This window comes from Mixophyes fleayi, chromosome 8 (genome assembly GCF_038048845.1).
Source record: "Mixophyes fleayi isolate aMixFle1 chromosome 8, aMixFle1.hap1, whole genome shotgun sequence".
NCBI lineage: Eukaryota > Metazoa > Chordata > Amphibia > Anura > Limnodynastidae > Mixophyes > Mixophyes fleayi.
In genome coordinates this window covers 139,714,861-139,737,097 of record NC_134409.1, presented here as the reverse complement: position 1 = coordinate 139,737,097, position 22,237 = coordinate 139,714,861, and the positions used below count along the sequence as shown (strand labels likewise).

At 44.5% G+C, this 22,237-nt stretch overlaps 1 protein-coding gene across 1 annotated transcript in view; it reads right to left on the bottom strand.

The window, feature by feature from the left end:
• HEMK1 (HemK methyltransferase 1, mitochondrial release factors N(5)-glutamine) overlaps positions 1-22,210 on the bottom strand; it is an 83,436-nt gene extending 61,226 nt beyond the window's left edge. The window contains exons 1-2 of the mRNA XM_075183843.1: positions 22,164-22,210; positions 5,333-5,411 (exon numbers count right to left, since the gene is read on the bottom strand). Coding sequence (XP_075039944.1) covers positions 5,333-5,379 — 47 coding nt within the window. The 5' untranslated portion in view covers positions 5,380-5,411; positions 22,164-22,210. The remainder of the gene's footprint in view (positions 1-5,332; positions 5,412-22,163) is intronic.
• Positions 22,211-22,237: the final 27 nt, after the last annotated feature.

Genomic DNA, 22,237 nt, shown 5'->3' with positions numbered 1-22,237 from the left:
ATAGGACACCGGGACTGTCTGTATTACATGTGTCCTGAGAGTGAGGGGACTCCGGAACTGTCTGTATTACATGTGTACTGAGAGTGAGGGGACTCCGGGACTGTCTGTATTACATGTGTCCTGAGAGTGAGGGGACTCCGGGACTGTCTGTATTACATGGGTCCTGAGAGTGAGGGGACACCAGGACTGTCTGTATTACATGTATTCTGAGAGTGAGGGGACGCCGGGACTGTCTGTATTACATGTGTCCTAAGAGTGAGGGGACCACCGGGACTGTCTGTGTTACATGTGTCCTGAGAGTGAGGGGACACCGGGACTGTCTGTATTACATGGGTCCTGAGAGTGAGGGGACACCGGGACTGTCTGTATTACATGTGTCCTGAGAGTGAGGGGACTCCGGGACTGTCTGTATTACATGTGTACTGAGAGTGAGCGGACTCCGGGACTGTCTGTATTACATGTGTCCTGAGAGTGAGGGGACTCCGGGACTGTCTGTATTACATGGGTCCTGAGAGTGAGGGGACACCAGGACTGTCTGTATTACATGTATTCTGAGAGTGAGGGGACACCGGGACTGTCTGTATTACATGTGTCCTAAGAGTGAGGGGATACCGGGACTGTCTGTGTTACATGTGTCCTGAGAGTGATGGGACACCGGGACTTTCTGTGTTACATGTGTCCTGAAAGTGAGGGGACACCGGAACTGTCTGTATTACATGGGTCCTGAGAGTGAGGGGACACCAGGACTGTCTGTATTACATGTATCCTGAGAGTGAGGGGACACCGGGACTGTCTGTATTACATGTGTCCTAAGAGTGATAGGACACCGGGACTGTCTGTGTTACATGTGTCCTGAGAGTGATGGGACACAGGGACTGTCTGTATTACATGTGTCCTGAGAGTGAGGGGACACAGGGACTGTCTGTATTACATGTATCCTGAGAGTGAGGGGACTCCGGGACTGTCTGTATTACATGTGTCCTTAGAGTGATAGGACACCGGGACTGTCTGTGTTACATGTGTCCTGAGAGTGATGGGACACAGGGACTGTCTATATATTACATGTGTCCTGAGAGTGATGGGACACCGGGACTGTCTGTGTTACATGTATCCTGAGAGTGAGGGGACACCGGGACTGTTTGTATTTCATGTGTCCTGAGAGTGAGGGGACTCCGGGACTGTCTGTATTACATGTGTCCTTAGAGTGATAGGACACCGGGACTGTCTGTGTTACATGTGTCCTGAGAGTGATGGGACACAGGGACTGTCTGTATTACATGTGTCCTGAGAGTGAGGGGACACCGGGACTGTCTGTATTACATGTGTCCTGAGAGTGAGGGGACACCGGGAGTGTCTGTATTACATGTGTCCTGAGAGTGAGGGGACACCGGGACTGTCTGTGTTACATGTGTCCTGAGAGTAAGGGGACACCGGGACTGTCTGTATTACATGTGTCCTGAGAGAGGGGACACCGGGACTGTCTGTATTACATGTGTCCTGAGAGTGAGAGGACACCGGGACTGTCTGTGTTATATGTGTCCTGAGAGTGAGGGGACACCGGGACTGTCTGTGTTATATGTGTCCTGAGAGTGAGGGGACACCGGGACTGTCTGTATTACATGTGTCCTAAGAGAGAGGGGACACCGGGACTGTCTGTATTACATGTGTCCTGAGAGTAAGAGGACACCGGGACTGTCTGTATTACATGTGTCCTGAGAGTGAGGGGACACCGGGACTGTCTGTATTACATGTGTCCTGAGAGTGAGAGGACACCGGGACTGTCTATATTACATGTGTCCTGAGAGTGAGGGGACACCGGGACTGTCTGTATTACATGTGTCCTGAGAGTGAGGGGACACCGGGACTGTCTGTATTACATGTGTCCTGAGAGTGAGGGGACACCGGGACTGTCTGTATTATACGTGTCCTGAGAGTGAGGGGACACCGGGACTGTGTGTATTACATGTGTCCTGAGAGTGAGGGGACACCGGGAGTGTCTGTATTACATGTGTCCTGAGAGTGAGGGGACACCGGGACTGTCTGTGTTACATGTGTCCTGAGAGTGAGGGGACACCGGGAGTGTCTGTGTTACATGTGTCCTGAGAGTGAGGGGACACCGGGACTGTATATAGACGTATTGTGAGTACGCCCTAAAGCAGTAACTGTGCTCCCCACATGCACTATCCAACACCCCCTCTTATATGATATTTACTGGGAATAAGAAATGGTAGCAAAAAAGTAAATGACCAGGAAACCAGTAAATACAATCCACATAAACCATTTCTATGTCCTTTGCAGCTTGGTGGTAAGTATGATTCTAGCTGCAGACTGATGGATCAGGTAATGGTAACTGCATCCTGTATTTCACATTAGTCTTTACCTTGCTACATAACCTGATTATGATTTATTCATCTGCTGCAAACATGTTAAGGTCACTGCCATCACTTGGGCTCGGTCTACTCTCAGCCAACATGCTCAGATCTAGAGACACAAGGAGATGAAGGTTCCGGGGTCTTGCAGTCATTTCTGTGTCTATTAATGGATTAGTCAGGTATAACCCAGAGATATTCCCTGAAAGATAATTATTATGCAGAGAAATATGGAGATTGTAACTCAAGAATTTTAATGAAAAGGGCTGAGCAATCTTTATGTAATAATAATATTATTATATGTATGTATTGTTCTAGTTACAGTTATCCCTATGGGAGATGGATATTTGCAGTAATATAATGAGTGGCGTTGGCTAAAGGCCCCCTGAACTCATCTATGGTATCACAGAGCAGTATATATATATATATATATATATATATATATATATATATATATATATATATATATATATATAACACAATTGCACCAACATACATCTGACTTGTCTCATAATATCTCCCAACTCGACACCTCCGTTCTGCACAAGATCTGCATCTCTTTTCCACTCTCATTACATCCTCCCATTCCCGGTTACAGGACTTTTTTCGGGCTGCACTCACTTTATGGGATTCCCTCCCTCGCACAGTAAGACTTTCCTCATCTTCAAACCTTCAAGCGTTCTCTGAAAACCTACCTCTTCAGGCAAGCTTATAATATTCCTCTACCACCCTCTTAATCTCTCTAGGTTACCCTATTACCACCCTCTACACAGCTAACACAAGACAACAACCCTTTGACCAACATTGCTACATACAGCCCACTAAATATCTTTTACCTTTGCTTTTTAGCTGGTCCATTGTGCAATATGATGTAACACGTGCCCTTGTGTTTTAATCTCCCATTGTCCCATAGATTGTAAGCTTGTGAGCAGGGCCCTCTTACCTCTCTGTCTGTATGTATTACTTTGTTAATGTTTGTTCCCAGTTGTAAAGCGCTACGGAATTTGCTGGCACTATATAAATGTTGATGATGATGATGATAGGCCATAGAGCAAAGAGGAATAGTATAAAGTGGAAGCAGGTACAAGAGAACAACGCTGGCTATTATAGGGCAGATAGGCGCTCACACAAGGTACCACCAACTCCTACTCCCTGGCCACTAATATCCTGACTGTCAGTCTTGACTGTTATCTGTACATCCTAACACTCCACTTTCTGCAGATCCCTACATTGGAATCCCATAACTTCTGGAAAAGTTGGCCTTTGCCTGCAGATCTTTCCATCATACCTGTCCCATCCATATTTCTGGCCTCATCTATCAATACTATCACAGTCTCACTCCGACCTGCTCCAATGACCTAATGTCTTCCAGTCTTGCAGCTTCATCAGGTAACATCCAAACCCAACTCGTCATCCATCCACCGTAAAGGCAGGTGGTGAGGGGTTTAGTCCCCTCCCTGATCAAAACACCAGACCGAGACCCCAACAAATCACCCAATTACAGTAGCGCATAGGACATTGTGACAACGGAAATGGCGGAATGTTTCCATATTGTGGAAATATGGCGATGTCTGGCTGCGCTCATTCCCGGTACCACAGTACCTGAATGTCACATTCCTGCACACCTCCATGGGCAGCACGGTGGCTCAGTGGTCAGCACTTCTGCCTCACAGCACTGGGGTCATGAGTTCAATTCCCGACCATGACCTTATCTGTGTGGAGTTTGTATGTTCTCCCCAGTGAATGAGTTTTCTGTACAGCGCTGTGGAATTAGTGGCACTATATAAATAAATGGTGATAATGACGAGGTGGCAAAAAATCAGTGATGTCATATTACCGTGCAGTGTGTCCAGTACTCTCCAGCTCATCTCGGGGAAACAAACTCACCCCAAAGAATTTGATGACAAGAAAAAAACTGACTGATGTAATTTGCTTATTATTACTGTTATTGGACTTTTATATGTCCAATAACTCTGCAGGGCCGGACAATAGGGAAAACTGTGTGCATAAAACGCAACACAAGGACACACTTTTAGACGAGTATGAGCGGACAGAAGATAGAGAATGCCTTGTTCCTGAGAGCTTACAATCTAATGGCCTATATTTCTTTCATTAGTGTTTATTTTATTTGTTTGTCTTATGTATTATTGAGTTGTTTAACTGTACGAATCCCCACTGTGCTGGGTAGCAGGATCTCCACAATCGGCCCTCTATAGTCAGCGACCAGAGGTGCCCCCTCCTGCCCGTTACCCATCTTCTCAGACTGATCCACCCCACCCACCGCTCTCTCCACTTTCTCCCACTTACCTGCACGTAGAGCCCCATATATAACCGAGTGCCCCAGCACTATAATCATCTTGCCTTTGTTTCCCTACACACCATGTCCTGCTCCAGTTTTCCCAGCTCATTCAGTCATTTATAGATGATGTGTATTCATAACTTGATATTTCTTTATTGTATAAAACAATAAACAGGTGACTGGAGATTCTCATACGTCCATCGCTGGGACATGATGCTAAAATTCACCTGTCACAGTCAATCAACGTCTGAGCCGCGTAACCCCCGCGATTGGCTGAGCATGTGTAGATAGATCTACGTTACACCCCATTATATATTCATAGAGATACTGTGTCAGCTCACATTAGCCGGAGCTGTATCGGACAATGGGCAGAGCAAACGTCTCTTCATATATTGAGCTCACAGTGGAACGTGCACAGAATCCATAGGGGACGCACACGTATCCTTTTCAATCACTGAAATCAATAGCCGAGGTTTCATTAAACAACGCTGTACAGTGTAAAAGTGCTGCTGACAGTTTACAAATAAGTAACCAAATCTCAATGTTAATTAGGGGAATTATTTTGATTAATTCAGCATTGTGGAATGTTGGAGAATGTCAGGATCAAAAGCCTTAGAGAGAAACATATTTTTATTTATGTTTGTAAAGTAAAGAGTCGTTTTACCTTAACACAAGGACCAGGCGGTTGTTTGTTTCGTGGATTTTCCGCATTCACGATGTCCCATTCTCAATCCTATAAACATCTGTATATACAAATAAAATATTTGAGCACTAGAAATAGAAATATTATCACTTATCTTATTATTAGATCTACTAACTGTTTAGACTTTTGAGGCAAGAAATTTTGCATTTGTTTAATTAATTCTCAAGTTTTAACAGTCCCCATTCTCTACCCACTCCAAGTTGTTTGCGTTCGTTAAGCCTTTGGTTTGTGCAGGATACAATCACCTACATCAGGCTGCGGTTCTCCAGATGAACCAATGACTGATGGGCATGCTGGGCCTTATAGTTCCACAATAGGAGGAGAGCCAGGTTGTCAACCTTTCACTTACATCCGGTTTTTACTACATTTCTGGACATTTTATGGTAATTTGTTCTCACGTTTGTGCTTTACATGGACAATGCAGCATCGCTTCCAGATAAACTGCAGAATTCATTGCATAAGAGAAGGCAAACAATGAACCTGAAATCCTCACAACAAGTGCTACATGTCAGCAGGAATAAAACATGAAGAATACAACAGTAAACACCCGGGATAATAAACTTTATCTCAGGGTATCTTCCCCTATTGTTATCATGCTGCGATCAATGTGAGGAGATTGGGATTCCAGAATGATGACGCCCCAATCGCCTTACTCCCCAGAGGGAAGATATGAAAGAAGTGGGCGTGGCTTGATGACATCACTCACGTCATCAAGTGGGCGGGGAAAGGCATACAATATTAATTAAGTCATCCACATGTTCACTGACTGGGCGGGGTTTAATGATGCAGATTGCATCATCATGTGACTCCTTTACTGTACTCCGCCTGTGTCAGACCGCTCCCTCCTCTGCGTTCTCTCTGTGGACGTGCACAGTGGGAACTTGCAGAATTTATGCTACGCAATCTGGTCTAAATTCATCTTGGCATCATATCCATGAAGATAACCGTCCAAATGTGAACAGCAGAGGTGCTGGATATGTCCCAGAGTGATTGTGGGGTCCTATAGACAGCAGGTGTGACAGAAGTACGCCTATTGCTCAGGGCCCTCTTAAGAACATCTGGGGCCCCCGGGCACAGCAGTGCACCGGGGCCCCTATATATATAAAAAAAAAAAAGATTATATATATGTGCCCTGCAAAAACCTGAAAAAAAAAAAAGACAATACTTACCTTGCGGTCAGCTGGCGATCCGGCTTCCTCCATGGTCTCCTCCTCCTTCGTCGCGCTCCGCAGTGGATGTCGGGCGGGCGTGATGATGTCACGCCCGACATGCACTGCGAGCGCCGCACGGAGGAGGAGACCATGGAGGGAGCCGGATCGCCAGCTGACCACAAGGTAAGTATTGTCTTTTTTTTTTTTCCAGGTTTTTTTTTTTTTTGCTGCCTCCGACATGTCCCCCTGGGCTGCAGGGCCCCCAGGCACCTGCCCATTGTGCCCAATGGTAAAGACGGCCCTGCTATTGCTGACCTATAAGGGACAATACATACCATACTGAAGTATAAGTTTATGGTGCCCGGACAGGCATGACTGAGCACATACATTCTGATACAAGTCAGCCGCAGAGCCTGGGATTAAGGAAGCACAAATTCTGACTCTCTGTGGCTGGGGACAACATAAACCCCAGTGTCATTTCTCCCAGGCCTCCAATGATCCGTTCTCCCTGCGGGCAGCATCTCTGTGTGATTTCACGGGTAACTGCCTCAGAAATTACCAACCCCCCACCACCTTCTCTTTGCCACTGTGAGGTACATCTGTGTGTGTTTCAAGCTGCAAGAAAATGTGAAAGTTGAACGAGGATCTGGATAGAAAATGGAGTTTAGCGGCCACGATGTGCCAGGTCCTGTCCTTTATACGAACTTAGTTTTGTAAGAGATGAAGATGTTTATGTAACATGTTCTTCCTGCTTCTAGGAATATGTAGGACGCTGTGACTAGAGATTATCTACAAACACTGATAAGAGAACTAATGTCCCCATTTCTCAGAGATTCACGTCTCCCATGTACACGGGGAGAGGTGCACACAATTATTATTTATCCAATCAATGCAAATGTCAGGCTCCAACGCCCCTCAGCGTAGGGTGCCAAGATTATTGCTTATAAAACTTATGCTTCTTCCTTCTGGGCCCGACATCCGGCGGGCGCATGCGCAGATGAACCGTGTTTTTATTGCTAGACAATGGGACGCTTCTTTTTCCTTTTCTAGACGGTCAGCTGTTTCCTGGACGCCGATTCCACTGCCACCAATCACAAGCCCCGGTATACTATATAAGGGAGGCTCTGGTACCATTAGGGTGCCAGATTATGAAGGTCCCCTTATGCTCCAGCACACCTGTCTGTATTTCAGTGACTGCCCTCCTGGCCCTTTGACTGGCTTTGCTTTATTCTGCACCAGGATTCTCCTTTGAGCTTATTCGTCCTCCCGGTTTAACCCTTGGCTACCTGACTACACTCTTGTCTTATCCTTTGGTACCGCATTTGTCCGCAAGGCCTGACCTCGGATTGTACGACTACACCTCCTCACCCGCTACTTCACTGGTGGCTAACTTGGGGGCCCCGATCTGCACATCTCCCGCAGCAAACTCCCTTGCGGGGGTCTCTGGCGATCACCAGAGGCGTGTTAGACTCCGCGCCTCCTAGTTTAGCTGCATCAATACCAGCAAGTAGCCTTAAGTTCAAGTGTATCCGTGACACTGATCTTGCACGGCCCCTTGTGTTACACAGAATGATGGTCACGCCCCGAGGACCCTGGCATAGTTATCTTTATAAAACTCTGTTTGGAGAACTCTCTAATATCGCAATGGGCCCTTTGCCGAATTTACCTACAGAAAATGATTTGGGTATTATGTACTTGTCACAAATGAGCAGACAAATAAGACAGACATATACGATGCACTGACTTCTGCTCATCTGCCCGATACTGACAAATGTCAGATCTAAATCCAGGTGATATAGGGATGATAAAGGTGTTTGTGAGACCAGGGGGATATATTTACTAATCTGCGGGTTTGAAAAAGTGGAGATGATGCCTATAGCAACCAATCAGATTCTAGCTGTCATTTTGTAGAATGTACTAAATAAATGATAACTAGAATCTGATTGGTTGCTATAGGCATCATCTCCACTTTTTCAAACCCGCAATTTAGTACCTATACCCCAAGGACTGTCTGATCTCTGGGAAGGTCCTTACCAGGTTCTCCTGACATCTTCAACTTCAGTCCAGGTTAGAGAAGTCACTGTGGATACTCACCTCTCTTCCCGTCCACTGCAGGAGAAAGAAATTATTCTCTCAGATATTTCCCCCAAACTTTTTATGACACCAATCTAGACGGACATAATAAACCCAGCCTGGGTCAGCACCAGGTAGCTCTGGGGGTAACAATAGGTCCCAGCTGTAAAGAACAACCGACTGGGCATAATCTGGATAACGGACCTTAGCCTGCTGGGCAGCAACATCTGTCTTTGTTGTCAGACTCACTTTGGAAGCACATTGTGGGTCTGATTCATGTCTGAACGCAACTTACACATATGTTGTGTGACAAAGAGCACAGAGCTTGTGCTTAGTTCTGACCGTATTCAAATCCAAACGGATCTCAAAATACATCTCCAGGTAAATCTGGGTGTAAGTAGGCTCTGGCTATATGTTAATTGCCGTACGCAGACACTCAGAACAGGCTGCAGTATATGCAACATATGTGCAAATGTATAGTCTTTGCCTGCTGATCCGATATGGCTCGGTGGTCCGTGTCCACTTCAAATAATAAACTCTTTTCTTCATCATCCGTAAAACGGCTAGGTAACAAAAACTGAGCGGCTCAATCTGTGCCGCGCACCTATGAATTATATCTATACATCCCCTCTGATGCTATGGAACTTGGAACGGTTCCCGTGTACAGTGATACAATATAACCCTGAGAAATGGCTCAATATATTTTACAGAGTATAATCGTTACATTGTAACACCGAGGCGTTCTGCCTCAGCAGTATATACAATGTATAGCTGTACTTATCTCTGGGAATTAGTGCTGAGCTCCTAATTGAGTCAGCGTATAAACAAGTATACTATTTATTTGTGTGTAGAGCAATGTCACACCAGGGTATTAATACATATACATTAGATATCAACTATGTTATATTTCATGTCTATCTCAGCCTATTCTATAACATGAGAGGTTGCTAAAAGTAACGGAAAAGTATTTAAAATATATTTTGTAACCCATCATAATTCATTATTTGGTAACATTTTCCGGGAACAAGAATGAAACGTTTTTGGAGAACAGATGTTTTTTTGTAGTGTGATACTAAGGAAATAACAATTTCATTTTTCTTTTATTCAATGGAGAGGAACACATAATATAATGTTATTACCAATAACCTGAACTAGCAGAACAGCTGCCCCCCTCCCCCTCCCCTCTGTGCTTCCTTGTCATGAGAATTTTGCATGTCGGTGCTATCTAGTCCTTGTGTAAGGCCTGTACTTACATTTCGGCAGAGGGCCATATCCCTCAGTAACTTGTCTTCATTATAGCTGTTGCTGACTGTGTTCTGCCAAAACACAGGTGTTGAGACAAATGGGAAAGGTGACTGTGTAACCTACTGCAGAGCAACCGAATGCTTATAATAGGTAGAGGACAGCAGGGGGTATGTACAGTTCTTACCCACACATTATAACAGCGTAAATTTTGCTTTGAAAGTAGAGAATTCTTTTAACTGACTGACGTTTCACCTTTTTGACCTATATCAGATCCTATTACGATATCCTAAAGATGTGGGGCTATTTGTCTTCAGCTGTCTTCTGCCACATATCATATGAAAATGTAAAACTCCAGGCTTTAAAATTGATCTAAAATTATCCACTTTGTTCATGACTTTACAGCCATCATCCCAACCTGAAGCAGCAATCTCAGTATTATTTAGAACACAGGAGGCGTCAGTATGTCAGATTATCACCCAGACTTCTCTGCACCATGATTTAAAGTACATATCAGGAAGTCACGTACATTGTTGTGATAAAGGTTCTTCAGGTCTTAGACGTTACTCCGAGACCGTTACCCTTCTCTGACCACAGATACATTATATGTTACATTTCTGTTACGGAACTGATCACTTGTGCCTTTTGTTGCCTCGTTCTGTTAAGGACACTGGTGTGTACTTGACAGTGGGACAGGAAGGAATCATCATACCCTAAGACCGGGGGACAGTGAATAACTATGTGCACCTCAGAATTAATAACACACAACTTACACAGGTACCAGCACTTTATACAACTATACAATTTGGATGTTATTATATGTTTAGTATTTAAACAGCCACTTTTGGCCACCAATGTGAGTAGGTTATTCCTGCAGGTCTGTACAAGGCATACCTCTCAACTCTGCAGCAAATCGGGACCGGGTGCGTGGCTACATCGCCCAGAGGGTTACATCCATGGGGGCCTTTCCAGCACTTTTGAAGCCCAAGCCAATCACCTCCAAATACCTTTTGTTGGTGAGTGGCTCAGTATATTGGTGCGCAGCTCAGTTTGTTTGTGAGTGGCTCAGTACGTTGGTACGTGGCTCAGTATGTGTTGGTACATGGCTCAGTATGTTGATGCAAGGTTTAGTTTGTTGGCGAGTGGCTCAGTATGTTGGTGTGTGGTGCAGTTTGTTGGTGCGTGGCTCTGTATGTCGGTGAGTGGCTCAGTATGTTGGCGAGTGGCTCAGTATGTTGGTGTGTGGTGCAGTTTGTTGGTGCGTGGCTCTGTATGTCGGTGAGTGGCTCGGTATGTTGGTGTGTGGTGCAGTTTGTTGGTGCGTGGCTCTGTATGTCAGTGAGTGGCTCAGTATGTTGGCGAGTGGCTCAGTATGTTGGTGTGTGGTGCAGTTTGTTGGTGCGTGGCTCAGTATGTTGGTGAGTGGCTCAGTATGTTGGTGTGTGGTGCAGTTTGTTGGTGCGTGGCTCAGTATGTTGGTGAGTGGCTCGGTATGTTGGTGTGTGGTGCAGTTTGTTGGTGCGTGGCTCTGTATGTCGGTGAGTGGCTCAGTATGTTGGCGAGTGGCTCAGTATGTTGGTGTGTGGTGCAGTTTGTTGGTGCGTGGCTCAGTATGTTGGTGAGTGGCTCAGTATGTTGGTGTGTGGTGCAGTTTGTTGGTGCGCGGCTCTGTATGTCGGTGAGTGGCTCAGTATGTTGGTGAGTGGCTCAGTATGTTGGTGAGTGGCTCAGTATGTTGGTGAGTGGCTCAGTATGTTGGTGAGTGGCTCAGTATGTTGGCGAGTGGCTCAGTATGTTGGCGAGTGGCTCAGTATGTTGGTGTGTGGTGCAGTTTGTTGGTGTGCGGCTCTGTATGTCGGTGAGTGGCTCAGTATGTTGGTGAGTGGCTCAGTATGTTGGCGAGTGGCTCAGTATGTTGGTGTGTGGTGCAGTTTGTTGGTGCGCGGCTCTGTATGTCGGTGAGTGGCTCAGTATGTTGGTGAGTGGCTCAGTATGTTGGTACATGGCTCAGTATGTTGGTGAGTGGCTCAGTATGTTGGTGAGTGGCTCTGTATGTCGGTGAGTGGCTCTGTATGTCGGTGAGTGGCTCAGTATGTTGGTGAGTGGCTCAGTATGTTGGTACATGGCTCAGTATGTTGGTGAGTGGCTCAGTATGTTGGTGTGCGGCTCTGTATGTCGGTGAGTGGCTCAGTATGTTGGTGAGTGGCTCAGTATGTTGGTACATGGCTCAGTATGTTGGTGAGTGGCTCAGTATGTTGGTGAGTGGCTCAGTATGTTGGTGTGCGGCTCTGTATGTCGGTGAGTGGCTCAGTATGTTGGTGAGTGGCTCAGTATGTTGGTGAGTGGCTCAGTATGTTGGTACATGGCTCAGTATGTTGGTGAGTGGCTCAGTATGTTGGTGTGCGGCTCTGTATGTCGGTGAGTGGCTCAGTATGTTGGTGAGTGGCTCAGTATGTTGGTGTGCGGCTCTGTATGTCGGTGAGTGGCTCAGTATGTTGGTGAGTGGCTCAGTATGTTGGTGAGTGGCTCAGTATGTTGGTGAGTGGCTCTGTATGTCGGTGAGTGGCTCTGTATGTCGGTGAGTGGCTCAGTATGTTGGTGAGTGGCTCAGTATGTTGGTACATGGCTCAGTATGTTGGTGAGTGGCTCAGTATGTTGGTGTGCGGCTCTGTATGTCGGTGAGTGGCTCAGTATGTTGGTGAGTGGCTCAGTATGTTGGTGTGCGGCTCTGTATGTCGGTGAGTGGCTCAGTATGTTGGTGAGTGGCTCAGTATGTTGGTGAGTGGCTCTGTATGTCGGTGAGTGGCTCAGTATGTTGGTGAGTGGCTCAGTATGTTGGCGAGTGGCTCAGTATGTTGGTGTGTGGTGCAGTTTGTTGGTGCGCGGCTCTGTATGTTGGTGAGTGGCTCAGTATGTGTTGGTACATGGCTCAGTATGTTGGTGTGTGGTGCAGTTTGTTGGTGCGCGGCTCAGTATGTCGGTGAGTGGCTCTGTATGTCGGTGAGTGGCTCAGTATGTTGGTGAGTGGCTCAGTACGTTGGTACGTGGCTCAGTATGTGTTGGTACATGGCTCAGTATGTTGATGCATGGTTTAGTTTGTTGGCGAGTGTCTCAGTATGTTGGTGTGTGGCTCAGTTTGTTGGTGAGTGGTTCGGTATCTTGGTGACAGGGCAGCTGCCCGGGGGCCCCACGGGCAAGGGGGCCCAATAGGCACGGCTCTTAATGAGAATAAATAATCCTGCAAAAGAAAAAAACCTATATCTAGGGGCCCCGGTGCACTGCTTTGCCCGGGGGCCCATAATGTTGTTAAGATGGCCCTGCTTGGTTCGTGGCTCAGTATGTCGGTGAGTGGCTCAGTTTGTTGGTACTCAGTTTTCAGCTATCGGATTAGAAATTGTTGTGGTCACTTTGTGCTATCTGGTTATCAAAACACATTGATCTAGGAAGTTGATACACAGTTATCATTTCTACTCTCAGCCGTCCAGATGTATAAAAAAGACTTGAGAGGGTGAATACAAGCGGCAGCGGATCACATGACTATAACCGGCTCAGAGGGCACATACTTGGTAACCTGACGCTGCTCTCTTATAGGGAGGGGTATGCCACCTTCAGACGACTTACTTTATTGGCTTGTACACACTCTCCTCGGATACTATATTAGGTTGCTCTCTGGATACAAATGCATTCAATGCACAGAATAAACCCTGGGAAACGCAAATAGACCACTCTGTCTGATGATATAAAGATGTGGCTGAACAACACAAGGAATATTTACATAAAATACAATGTTTTTAGTAATAGTTGTTGGTATACACAAGCCAAGGTATTAAAATCATCTGAGGGTGGAAACAGAATTTAAGGGGCAAATTCAATTCCCAAAAAATCCGCTCAAGGTGCCTCCGGAATGGCCGCAAGACACCTTGCACGGATTTTTGATTTACAGAAATAACGTTCACTTTTGTTCGCACCCCATAGAGGTGCGAGCAAAGGTGAGCATTAACTTTTACCATAGTATCGGTAAAAATGTGCGGCTGCAATGCTTTCAGGAACTTCGCAGCCAATTGAATCTGCCCCAGTGTGTTCTTGTGTATGACCGTGCAGACAGCTGATCACATCAGTAGTGCAGAAATTGGTCAGATAAAGGTGTTTGTACATGAATGATGGGCAACCCAATATAATTCAAGGGTCACATAAGTGGCCTTCCAACCACTAAAAGGGCCGCACTTTACCATTAATTTCAAGAATAAAAAAAATATAGCCCCAAAACAACTTTAGCACCCCACCCAGCTGAACCAACCCTGCACAACATGCTCCAAAATTCCACCACATGCCCAATCAGCAAGAGCAGGGCGCTGGACGGGGGACCGGGGGCAGCGGATGTATTGCCAAAGGGAAGGGGACCGCTGCGATCTGGATTAAACAAATGACTTGTTCATTTTACATTTTTTACACATAAAAACTGTCTGAAAATAATGAAACATGTGTCTGTAATATCAGGGGTGGAAACACTATATTGCCGGGCACCGTGGGCGTGGAGGTGTGGACCAGCCCCCCTGCGCTATTAGTGGATGCAGCCAATCGCGGATCTGCGTGCACCCACTATTAATGCCTGCACCAGCTGGTAATAACTATTGCCCTCTCACTCGCGTAGTGGGTGATAGTGGTGGGGCATACTAGTTGGGCGCTTTGAGGTGTGTATTTACAACCTACATTTTTCATCCATTCAATTTGTCGTAGTCCTAAATTAGGTATGAAAACAGAAAGAAAGTTGTCAGCGCTTATCCTTTAAACTGCATATCTGTGTGTGTCTAGCAAAATGAAAACATGAGGTATTAGTTCATATTTTGATCAAAAGACTTAAGCCTGCATCTCACGTCAAGGGTACCTCATTATATGCAGGTCCTACACTGACCTATATGCTTTAAACACTATTAAAATGCAGTTAAAATCAGATGCACTCACCTCCCAGGTATAGGGGTTTACATCTAGCAAAGGCTGGCTTGTGAGCCACACCCAATGTCAGTGTCAGTGTAGGACCTGCATATAATGAGGTACCCTTGACGTGGGATGCAGGCTTAAGTCTTTTGATCAAAATATGAACTAATACCTCATGTTTTCATTTTGCTAGACACATACAGATATGCAGTTTAAAGGATAAGCGCTGACAACTTTCTTTCTGTTTTGTATACATATATGGGCATTTATATTGCCACGCAGCTGGTACCACATACAATATGGGATATACCGAGCGCGGGCTTGTTGCCAAGCAGCTGGTACCATATATAATGTGGGATATACCGAGCGCAGGCTTATTTTTTCTCTGGTTTTGTTCCTAAATTAGGTATGAAACACACAAATACAAGAAAAGTCATCTAACATTTTACTGTTGTTCCTGTGTATTCAGAACAACCCCCCAATACTGCAGGAATGATCATATCATCATCTATTTATTTATATATATAGCGCCACTAATTCCGCAGCGCTGTACAGAGAACTCATACACATCAGTCCCTGTCCTATTGGAGCTTACAATCTAAATACCCTAACACACACACACACAGACACACACACACAGAGACTAAGGGCAATTCCAGAGGGTTGGCCGTAGAAGGCTTTGTATCCATCTCCCGTGTGCCAGAACCGTCCCTAATCACAGTAATGTTATGTTTGCTTTAAATCTCCCTTGTTTGTATTGTTTGTGTGAATATAATTATGTTGGGGTTGTTACTACAGATGTGAGATCAGAATAAGCCAGCACAACCCTGCCACAGCCACAGCAGCAATATTTAAGTCTCTCCCAGAAACGCCTTGAGCCCTGTCACATAATGACCTAATTTCCCTCAGAATAGCTGGTGCTGTTCGTCTTGTCCTTCTGTGTCAGCTCTATAGAAACGTCCAACGCTGCTAAACCGTTTACCTGCTCCCAGCCCCGTGTGGCAGACGTATCGCAGCACAACGACACATTTTCATTTCATCCGCTTTTCACACCCAATGTTCTGATGATGTGGAATAATGTGCAATGTCTCACTATTCCTCATACAGGGAAATGCTGTGTAAGAACAGCCGGTGTTTTCTATTCTGTGTTGGCAGAATGTCATTAGCGGTTTCTTCTGTTTTGTCAGAGACGCGTATTTAATAAACATAGATCGAACGCACGTGTAAACACATTTAAACGCGAAATGTATATTAAATGAATGCACGAACGCAGTGCAGTCTATGTGCGTTAAAACTTGCATTTTAATATGCATTAAGATAAGCCGAGCAAGTGCCAATGGGTATCTAGCCTAAAACAGACGCGCCTTTGTCAGGCCACGGTGCTAAGTTATAGTTGTACAAAGTACAGTAATATTTCCATTGCACAAAATGTAACAGGATTGTCAATGGACAAACAGGAGCAATAGATTATTACAGCACAAAAAGTACATTTTGCAACAATAAAATGCAGGCGCAATTAGGAGCATAAGCTGCAACCAGCAGGCGCCATGGCAAAATATTTGGAGGAGCCCGGTGATGTTTCTCCAACCTCTCCATGTGGCTTTAAGCCAGATCAGACTTTCAGAACTCAGAGCTTTATAGATAAAGTTCTATCGTTGGACAAGGGGACTGTGGTTCCCATTGAGAACAATTTGGGCAGTGGAAGATAAACACTGTTCTGAACCTCGCGTCTGATATCGCGACCTCCAGCAGCCGTCACCTCGGGCGTTAGATTCTCAGGAGCTGAAACATGTGCAAAACTGCTAACAAAATGTATCATTCTCTTGATGCAAAAATCCCAATTAGTAGTTTCTACATTGCCTGATAATATAATAATGATTACATTGTCAGTGATCGTGTTTTATAGCATAAATCACCTAATACAAATGTCTATGTGATTTGTGTAACAGATGAGGGGTGAGTAATGTCAGTTGCCCCCTGGAACAGTGGTATAATTAGACACACAACTGCCTCTTGGGTTTAGTGTTGTGGGCACTGAGTATTTCTGCTCCGCGTAATCCTCTATACTAACACCACCCCAAAAAAGACATATAATGGGTAACTTATAATAATACTGCTCCGCACTAGGAAGTATTAGCACCCACATGATAAATAAGAAAAATAGAAAAGCAATTTATATCTTCACTCCACCCCCTGTGCCTCCATGTACAGACCCCGTACTATGTATATTCTTCCTGCTGAATATGATGATACCTATACCTGAGGATATTATTGTTCCACTTACAGTTTAGTAATAAGCTCTACTACAGTCATGGCCAGAAGTCTCGAGAATGACACAAATATTATTTTTCACACAGTCTGCTGCCTCAGTTTTTATGATGGCAATTTGCATATACTCCAGAATGTCATGAACAGTGATCAGATGAATTGCAATTTATTTCAAAGTCCCTCTTTGCCATGACAATGAACTTTATCCCTAAAACAACATTTCCACTGCATTTCAGCCCTGCCACAAAAGGACCAGCTGACATCAGGTCAGTGATTCTCTCGTTAACACAGGTGAGAGTGTTGACGAGGACAAGGCTGGAGATCACTCTGTCATGCTGATTGAGTTAGAATAACAGACTAGAAGCTTTAAAAAGAGAGTAGTGCTTGAAATCATTGTTCTTCCTCTGTTAACCATGGTTATCTGCAAGGAAACACATGCAGTCATCATTGCTTTGCACAAAAAGGGCTTCACAGGCAAGGATATTGCTGCTAGTAAGATCTACCTAAATCAGGCGCGGGCTGGGAGGTTTCAGCCCGGGGGGCGCACAGGCGGCCGCATCACATGACACGCGATGCGGCCACGTCATAAAGTCATTCTCTCTGATGAATCCCCTTTCAGATTGTTTGGGGCATCTGGAAAAACGCTTGTCCGGAGAAGGAGAGGTGAGCGCTACCATCAGTCCTGTGTCATGCCAACAGTAAAGCATCCTGAGACCATTCATGTGGGGTTGCTTCTCAGCCAAGGGAGTGGGCTCAATCACAATTTTGCCTAAGAACACAGCCATGAATAAAGAATGGTACCAAAACATCCTCCAATAGCAACTTCTCCCAACCATCCAAGAACAGTTTGGTCATGAACAATGCCTTACCAGCATGGTGGAGCACCTTGCCATAAGGCAAAAGAGATAATTAAGTAGCTCGGGGATCAAAACATTAAAATTTTGAGACCATGGGCAGGAAGCTCCCCAGACCTTAATCCCATTGAGAACTTGTGGTCAATCCTCTAGAGGTGGGTGGACAAACAAAAACCCACAAATTCTGATAAACTCCAAGCATTGATTAGGCAAGAATGGGCGGCCATCAGTCAGTATGTGGCCCAGAAGTTGATTGACAGCCCGCCAGGGCGAATTGCAGAGGTATTCAAAAAGAAGGGTCAACACTGCAAATATTGACTCTGCATAAACGTAAAGTAATTGTCAATAAAAGCCTTTGACACTTATGAAATGCTTGTAATGTTACTTCAGTATACCATAGACACATCTGACAAAAAGGTCTAAAAACACTGAAGCAGCAAACTGTGTGAAAACCAATACTTGTGTCATTCTCAAAACTTTTGGCCATGACTGTAGACTGCTTAACAAACTGACCAATAGCGACGCTGTTCCTTAGAATTCTGTGACTGACTTTCCTTATTACAGGCCAGTGAAGAAGAATTACATAGGTACAGAGAGATGAGGTTTTCTTTGCCTAATGATTTATTGATGTGTGTTCCTGAGCATTTATAGAGACATGAAGTGAACCTCTGAATGCAGTATATAGCTAGTGCTGAAATCCTCAGTTCGTATTCCCTCTCCTCTCTCTACATGGGGTCTGTGGGCCTAAATCATTGAGCGCAATGTGCGTTTGTTTAAAATAGGAATATGTGTGCACGGATACATCAAGGAGCGGGTGTGAAGATACGTGTGGTGATGAATATGGATGTAGGAAGACACTGCAGGATACGTTCAATACATACATGGAATATAAACTCACAAAACAGCGCAGAGAAAAAAAAACTTATTCAAATAATTTCACCTGTTAGTTATATAGGGATTAATGATAAAACATTCAAAAACAAAAGTGGGAGCTTGGATCGGACCATGCTGTGTGTCATTGAGCTTGGCACAGCCTTACTGTACAATGACTACGTGCATACGGCCCTCATCGCACCGTTGTCCCCTGAAATCGTAGGCTGCAGTAAGTGTGCTTTGCGCTCGAAGATGCATTGAGCGTTGCAGTGCTCTGTGGCGTATAATCCGCTTCTGGGTGTGCACAGAGTGATTGTGTGGATTATACGCACAAAATCCCCGTTGACGCCCTTTGATGAATCAGGCCCCGTATGTCTATTATACACAATCTCTGATTTACGGTGAGAACCGCATTGTGTATCCAGCATGCGCGGTGATTAGTCGCTGCTCCTTTACACGTCTCTTGTGTGAGCCGCATGCGGAGGCTGCATCGCTCATGGATTGCCCCGTTAATGATGATAGGGGCACTATTTCAGGCAATGTAATTATATATATATATATATATATATATATATATATATATGTAATTATGCACATGCATTATTTATTGTTTATGTCAGTAAGAGACACAACCAATGCAAGCTAGGCCTGGGAGGAGATGAGGACAAGATCCCAGGGTCCAGAATTATATTTATACATTTATCACCATGATTAATACTGGATGTGATTGACACATTTGTATCATCAGTCACAATATATGTGTCAGGCGATCATTATAAGAGATAAAGTGCCAGGTTCAGTACTCGGAGAGTCCAACGCTGCATGTTTAATAACGCTCCGAGCTGTTCGCCTGTAATGTGGAAACGTCTGGTCGTCTGATGAGCCCACATCCCGGACTATTTACTAAATCATTTCTCTGGAAGCCAACAGCGGGGCTAAGGGATCACGTACACGAGTCATTGCGTCCTGTTAATGATCCAGCGCATTAGATCGCACTGTACATGGACACAAGTTGGTGCAGACTTGGAACGTTTCCCATCTGGTAATCTGCTTTATTACCCATTACCAGATGGAAAATGGGCCAACGCTGTACAAACCTGCATCCACAGCGCCATTTAAAACTCAGGATCATTAACAGACTGAGATGGCGATCGTGTGAATGAGCCCCAAAACTGAAGACTGATTTATTTTAAGTGTGAAAATCTTTTATACCTATTGGGCCAATATCTCCCCATTCCTTTCTCTTCATACACTGTCCCTTTTTCAGGTCTGGTACAATATATCTGTATTGGCGCCTACATTTATAATATAATAGTTTAACGTTACTAAAGTACATATATTATTATATGCTCTATTGCTTTGTGGTGTTTTAGCTGCTGCTAATGATAATAATAACTTTTGCAGTGAGAAAATCTGATGGTACGTGGGTGTCTGTCTGTCTATAAAATACGTTTATCTCTCCATGATAAATACTATACGACCTGGTGTCATGTGTCGGTCTCAGTGACGATTTAAAGCTGTATAAATGACTGCGATTTATAAAAATGATGCAGTATTAGAAAGTGATTTATAAACGGGTCAAGGAGGGGAAAAAAGTTTGTTGTACCATAAACCTTTCAAGCAAGGCAGTTTATTTACTGCTCCAAGTCAGTGACTTGTAATGCAGATAGGACTACGCCAATATTTCAGAAATGATTAGATAACACTTCAACTTTAAAATGTTGTTGTTATCTTGTCGTCACTTCATTGTATCAGTTAAAGCTGGGAACACACTACACAGTTTTCATCCAATAATCGGCTCAATCAGCCGACATACGACCGCTCGTTCAAAAGTCGGGTCAGTGTGTGCAGTGACACGATGGTCGAAAGTCTGCCCAAATGGACGATTGTCGCCTCATTTGGTTGGTCGTACCGTTTAATATTTTCGTTCCAATCTCGTTTCCGCTGTGTAGTGTATAAACTTCCGACCGATCCACAACAGTGAGTACGAAATTACAGTGATTGCTCACGACAACATGGCTGTAAAAAGTCGCTAAAGGGACGTCCGCTCTTCCCTTTATCGTCCTAAACAAGGCTGTGTGTATGCAGTCCATGGACCCAGCGATCGGAACATCGATCGCATATAAAATCGCTCGGCATAAAAAGTTTGTGGAAAATTCTGTAGTGTGTACCCAGCTTAAGACATGGTATCAGGGGCAAATGTGGGATTTCTAGAGGGGGATATTCCATGTCTGATTTTGGAACAAAAGAAAAACAAACTTGCTGCAATAAGACGCTTTTTCGTAGTGAAATTATATGACTGTAAATAAGAAGTTTGATGAGTCACAGAGTGCAAGACGTAATCTAATAACAACTGGTACAGAAGCAGCTACTGAGAGGTGTTTGCTCCACTTGCTGGTTTTATTCACGGTTTTCAGGAGATTTGAAGATGTAGCACGTTAAAAAAAACATGGCCACACTCGGGCTTCCGAGACTTTTGGCGGCATACAGGCAGGGGAGAGTTTCCCAAATGTACAGCATGAACATGACATACATAGAAGTAGTACTGTGCAGTGTATATATGTATAGAATGAACATGACATACATAGAAGTGGTACTGTGTAGTGTATATATGTATAGAATGAACATGACATACATAGAAGTGGTACTGTGCAGTGTATATATGTATAGAATGAACATGACATAAATAGAAGTGGTACTGTGCAGTGTATATATGTATAGCATGAACATGACATAAATAGAAGTGGTACTGTGCAGCGTCCATACATTCAGCATAGCAAAACAATTCAGAATTGCATACAAAACAAAAAAATAGGCAGTAATGTTGTATTCACATTCACATCATGCAAACTCTCCTGGAATGTCCAGGAGACTCACGATTTCCGGGTAGGTCTCCCTGAATCCCAGGAGAGCTGGCAATTCTAGCGCGTCTGCCGGCATGGAGGGGTATATGGGCGGAAAGGGGGCGGCCCGTCTTGATTAGCGCCATTTTGGCCCTGCCCCCAGAGATGTAATGCCTGCTTTGTTTTTTTTTTACCACTGTAAAAAGACCCCAAACAGGCATACATCACTGGGGGCGGGGCCATAATGACGCAAATTGCGGAGCCCCACCCCCTTCCACCCTCCCTTCTCATCCCGCTTCAGTGATCTCCCGGAGGGAGTCTGTCAAAAGTAGGTAAGTATGATTCAGATATGAAAATTAGAACAGTAAAATGTACACAAATGGAATAAAATCTTAAATAAAAAAGAATGAGGCATAAAGTAAGCTGCACATTAATGTGATACCTGCTTTACATACATCTGACCAAATTAATACTACTCTACAACACTAATATCAATCTCCTCTCACGACCAATTAAAATAAAAACGATTAAATTTAGTGTTATAATTATTTACCCAGCGCTGACATCAGACTGCAGTAATAACAGGACATTTACTTTCTGTATTTTCTGTCAGACAAACATTAGATA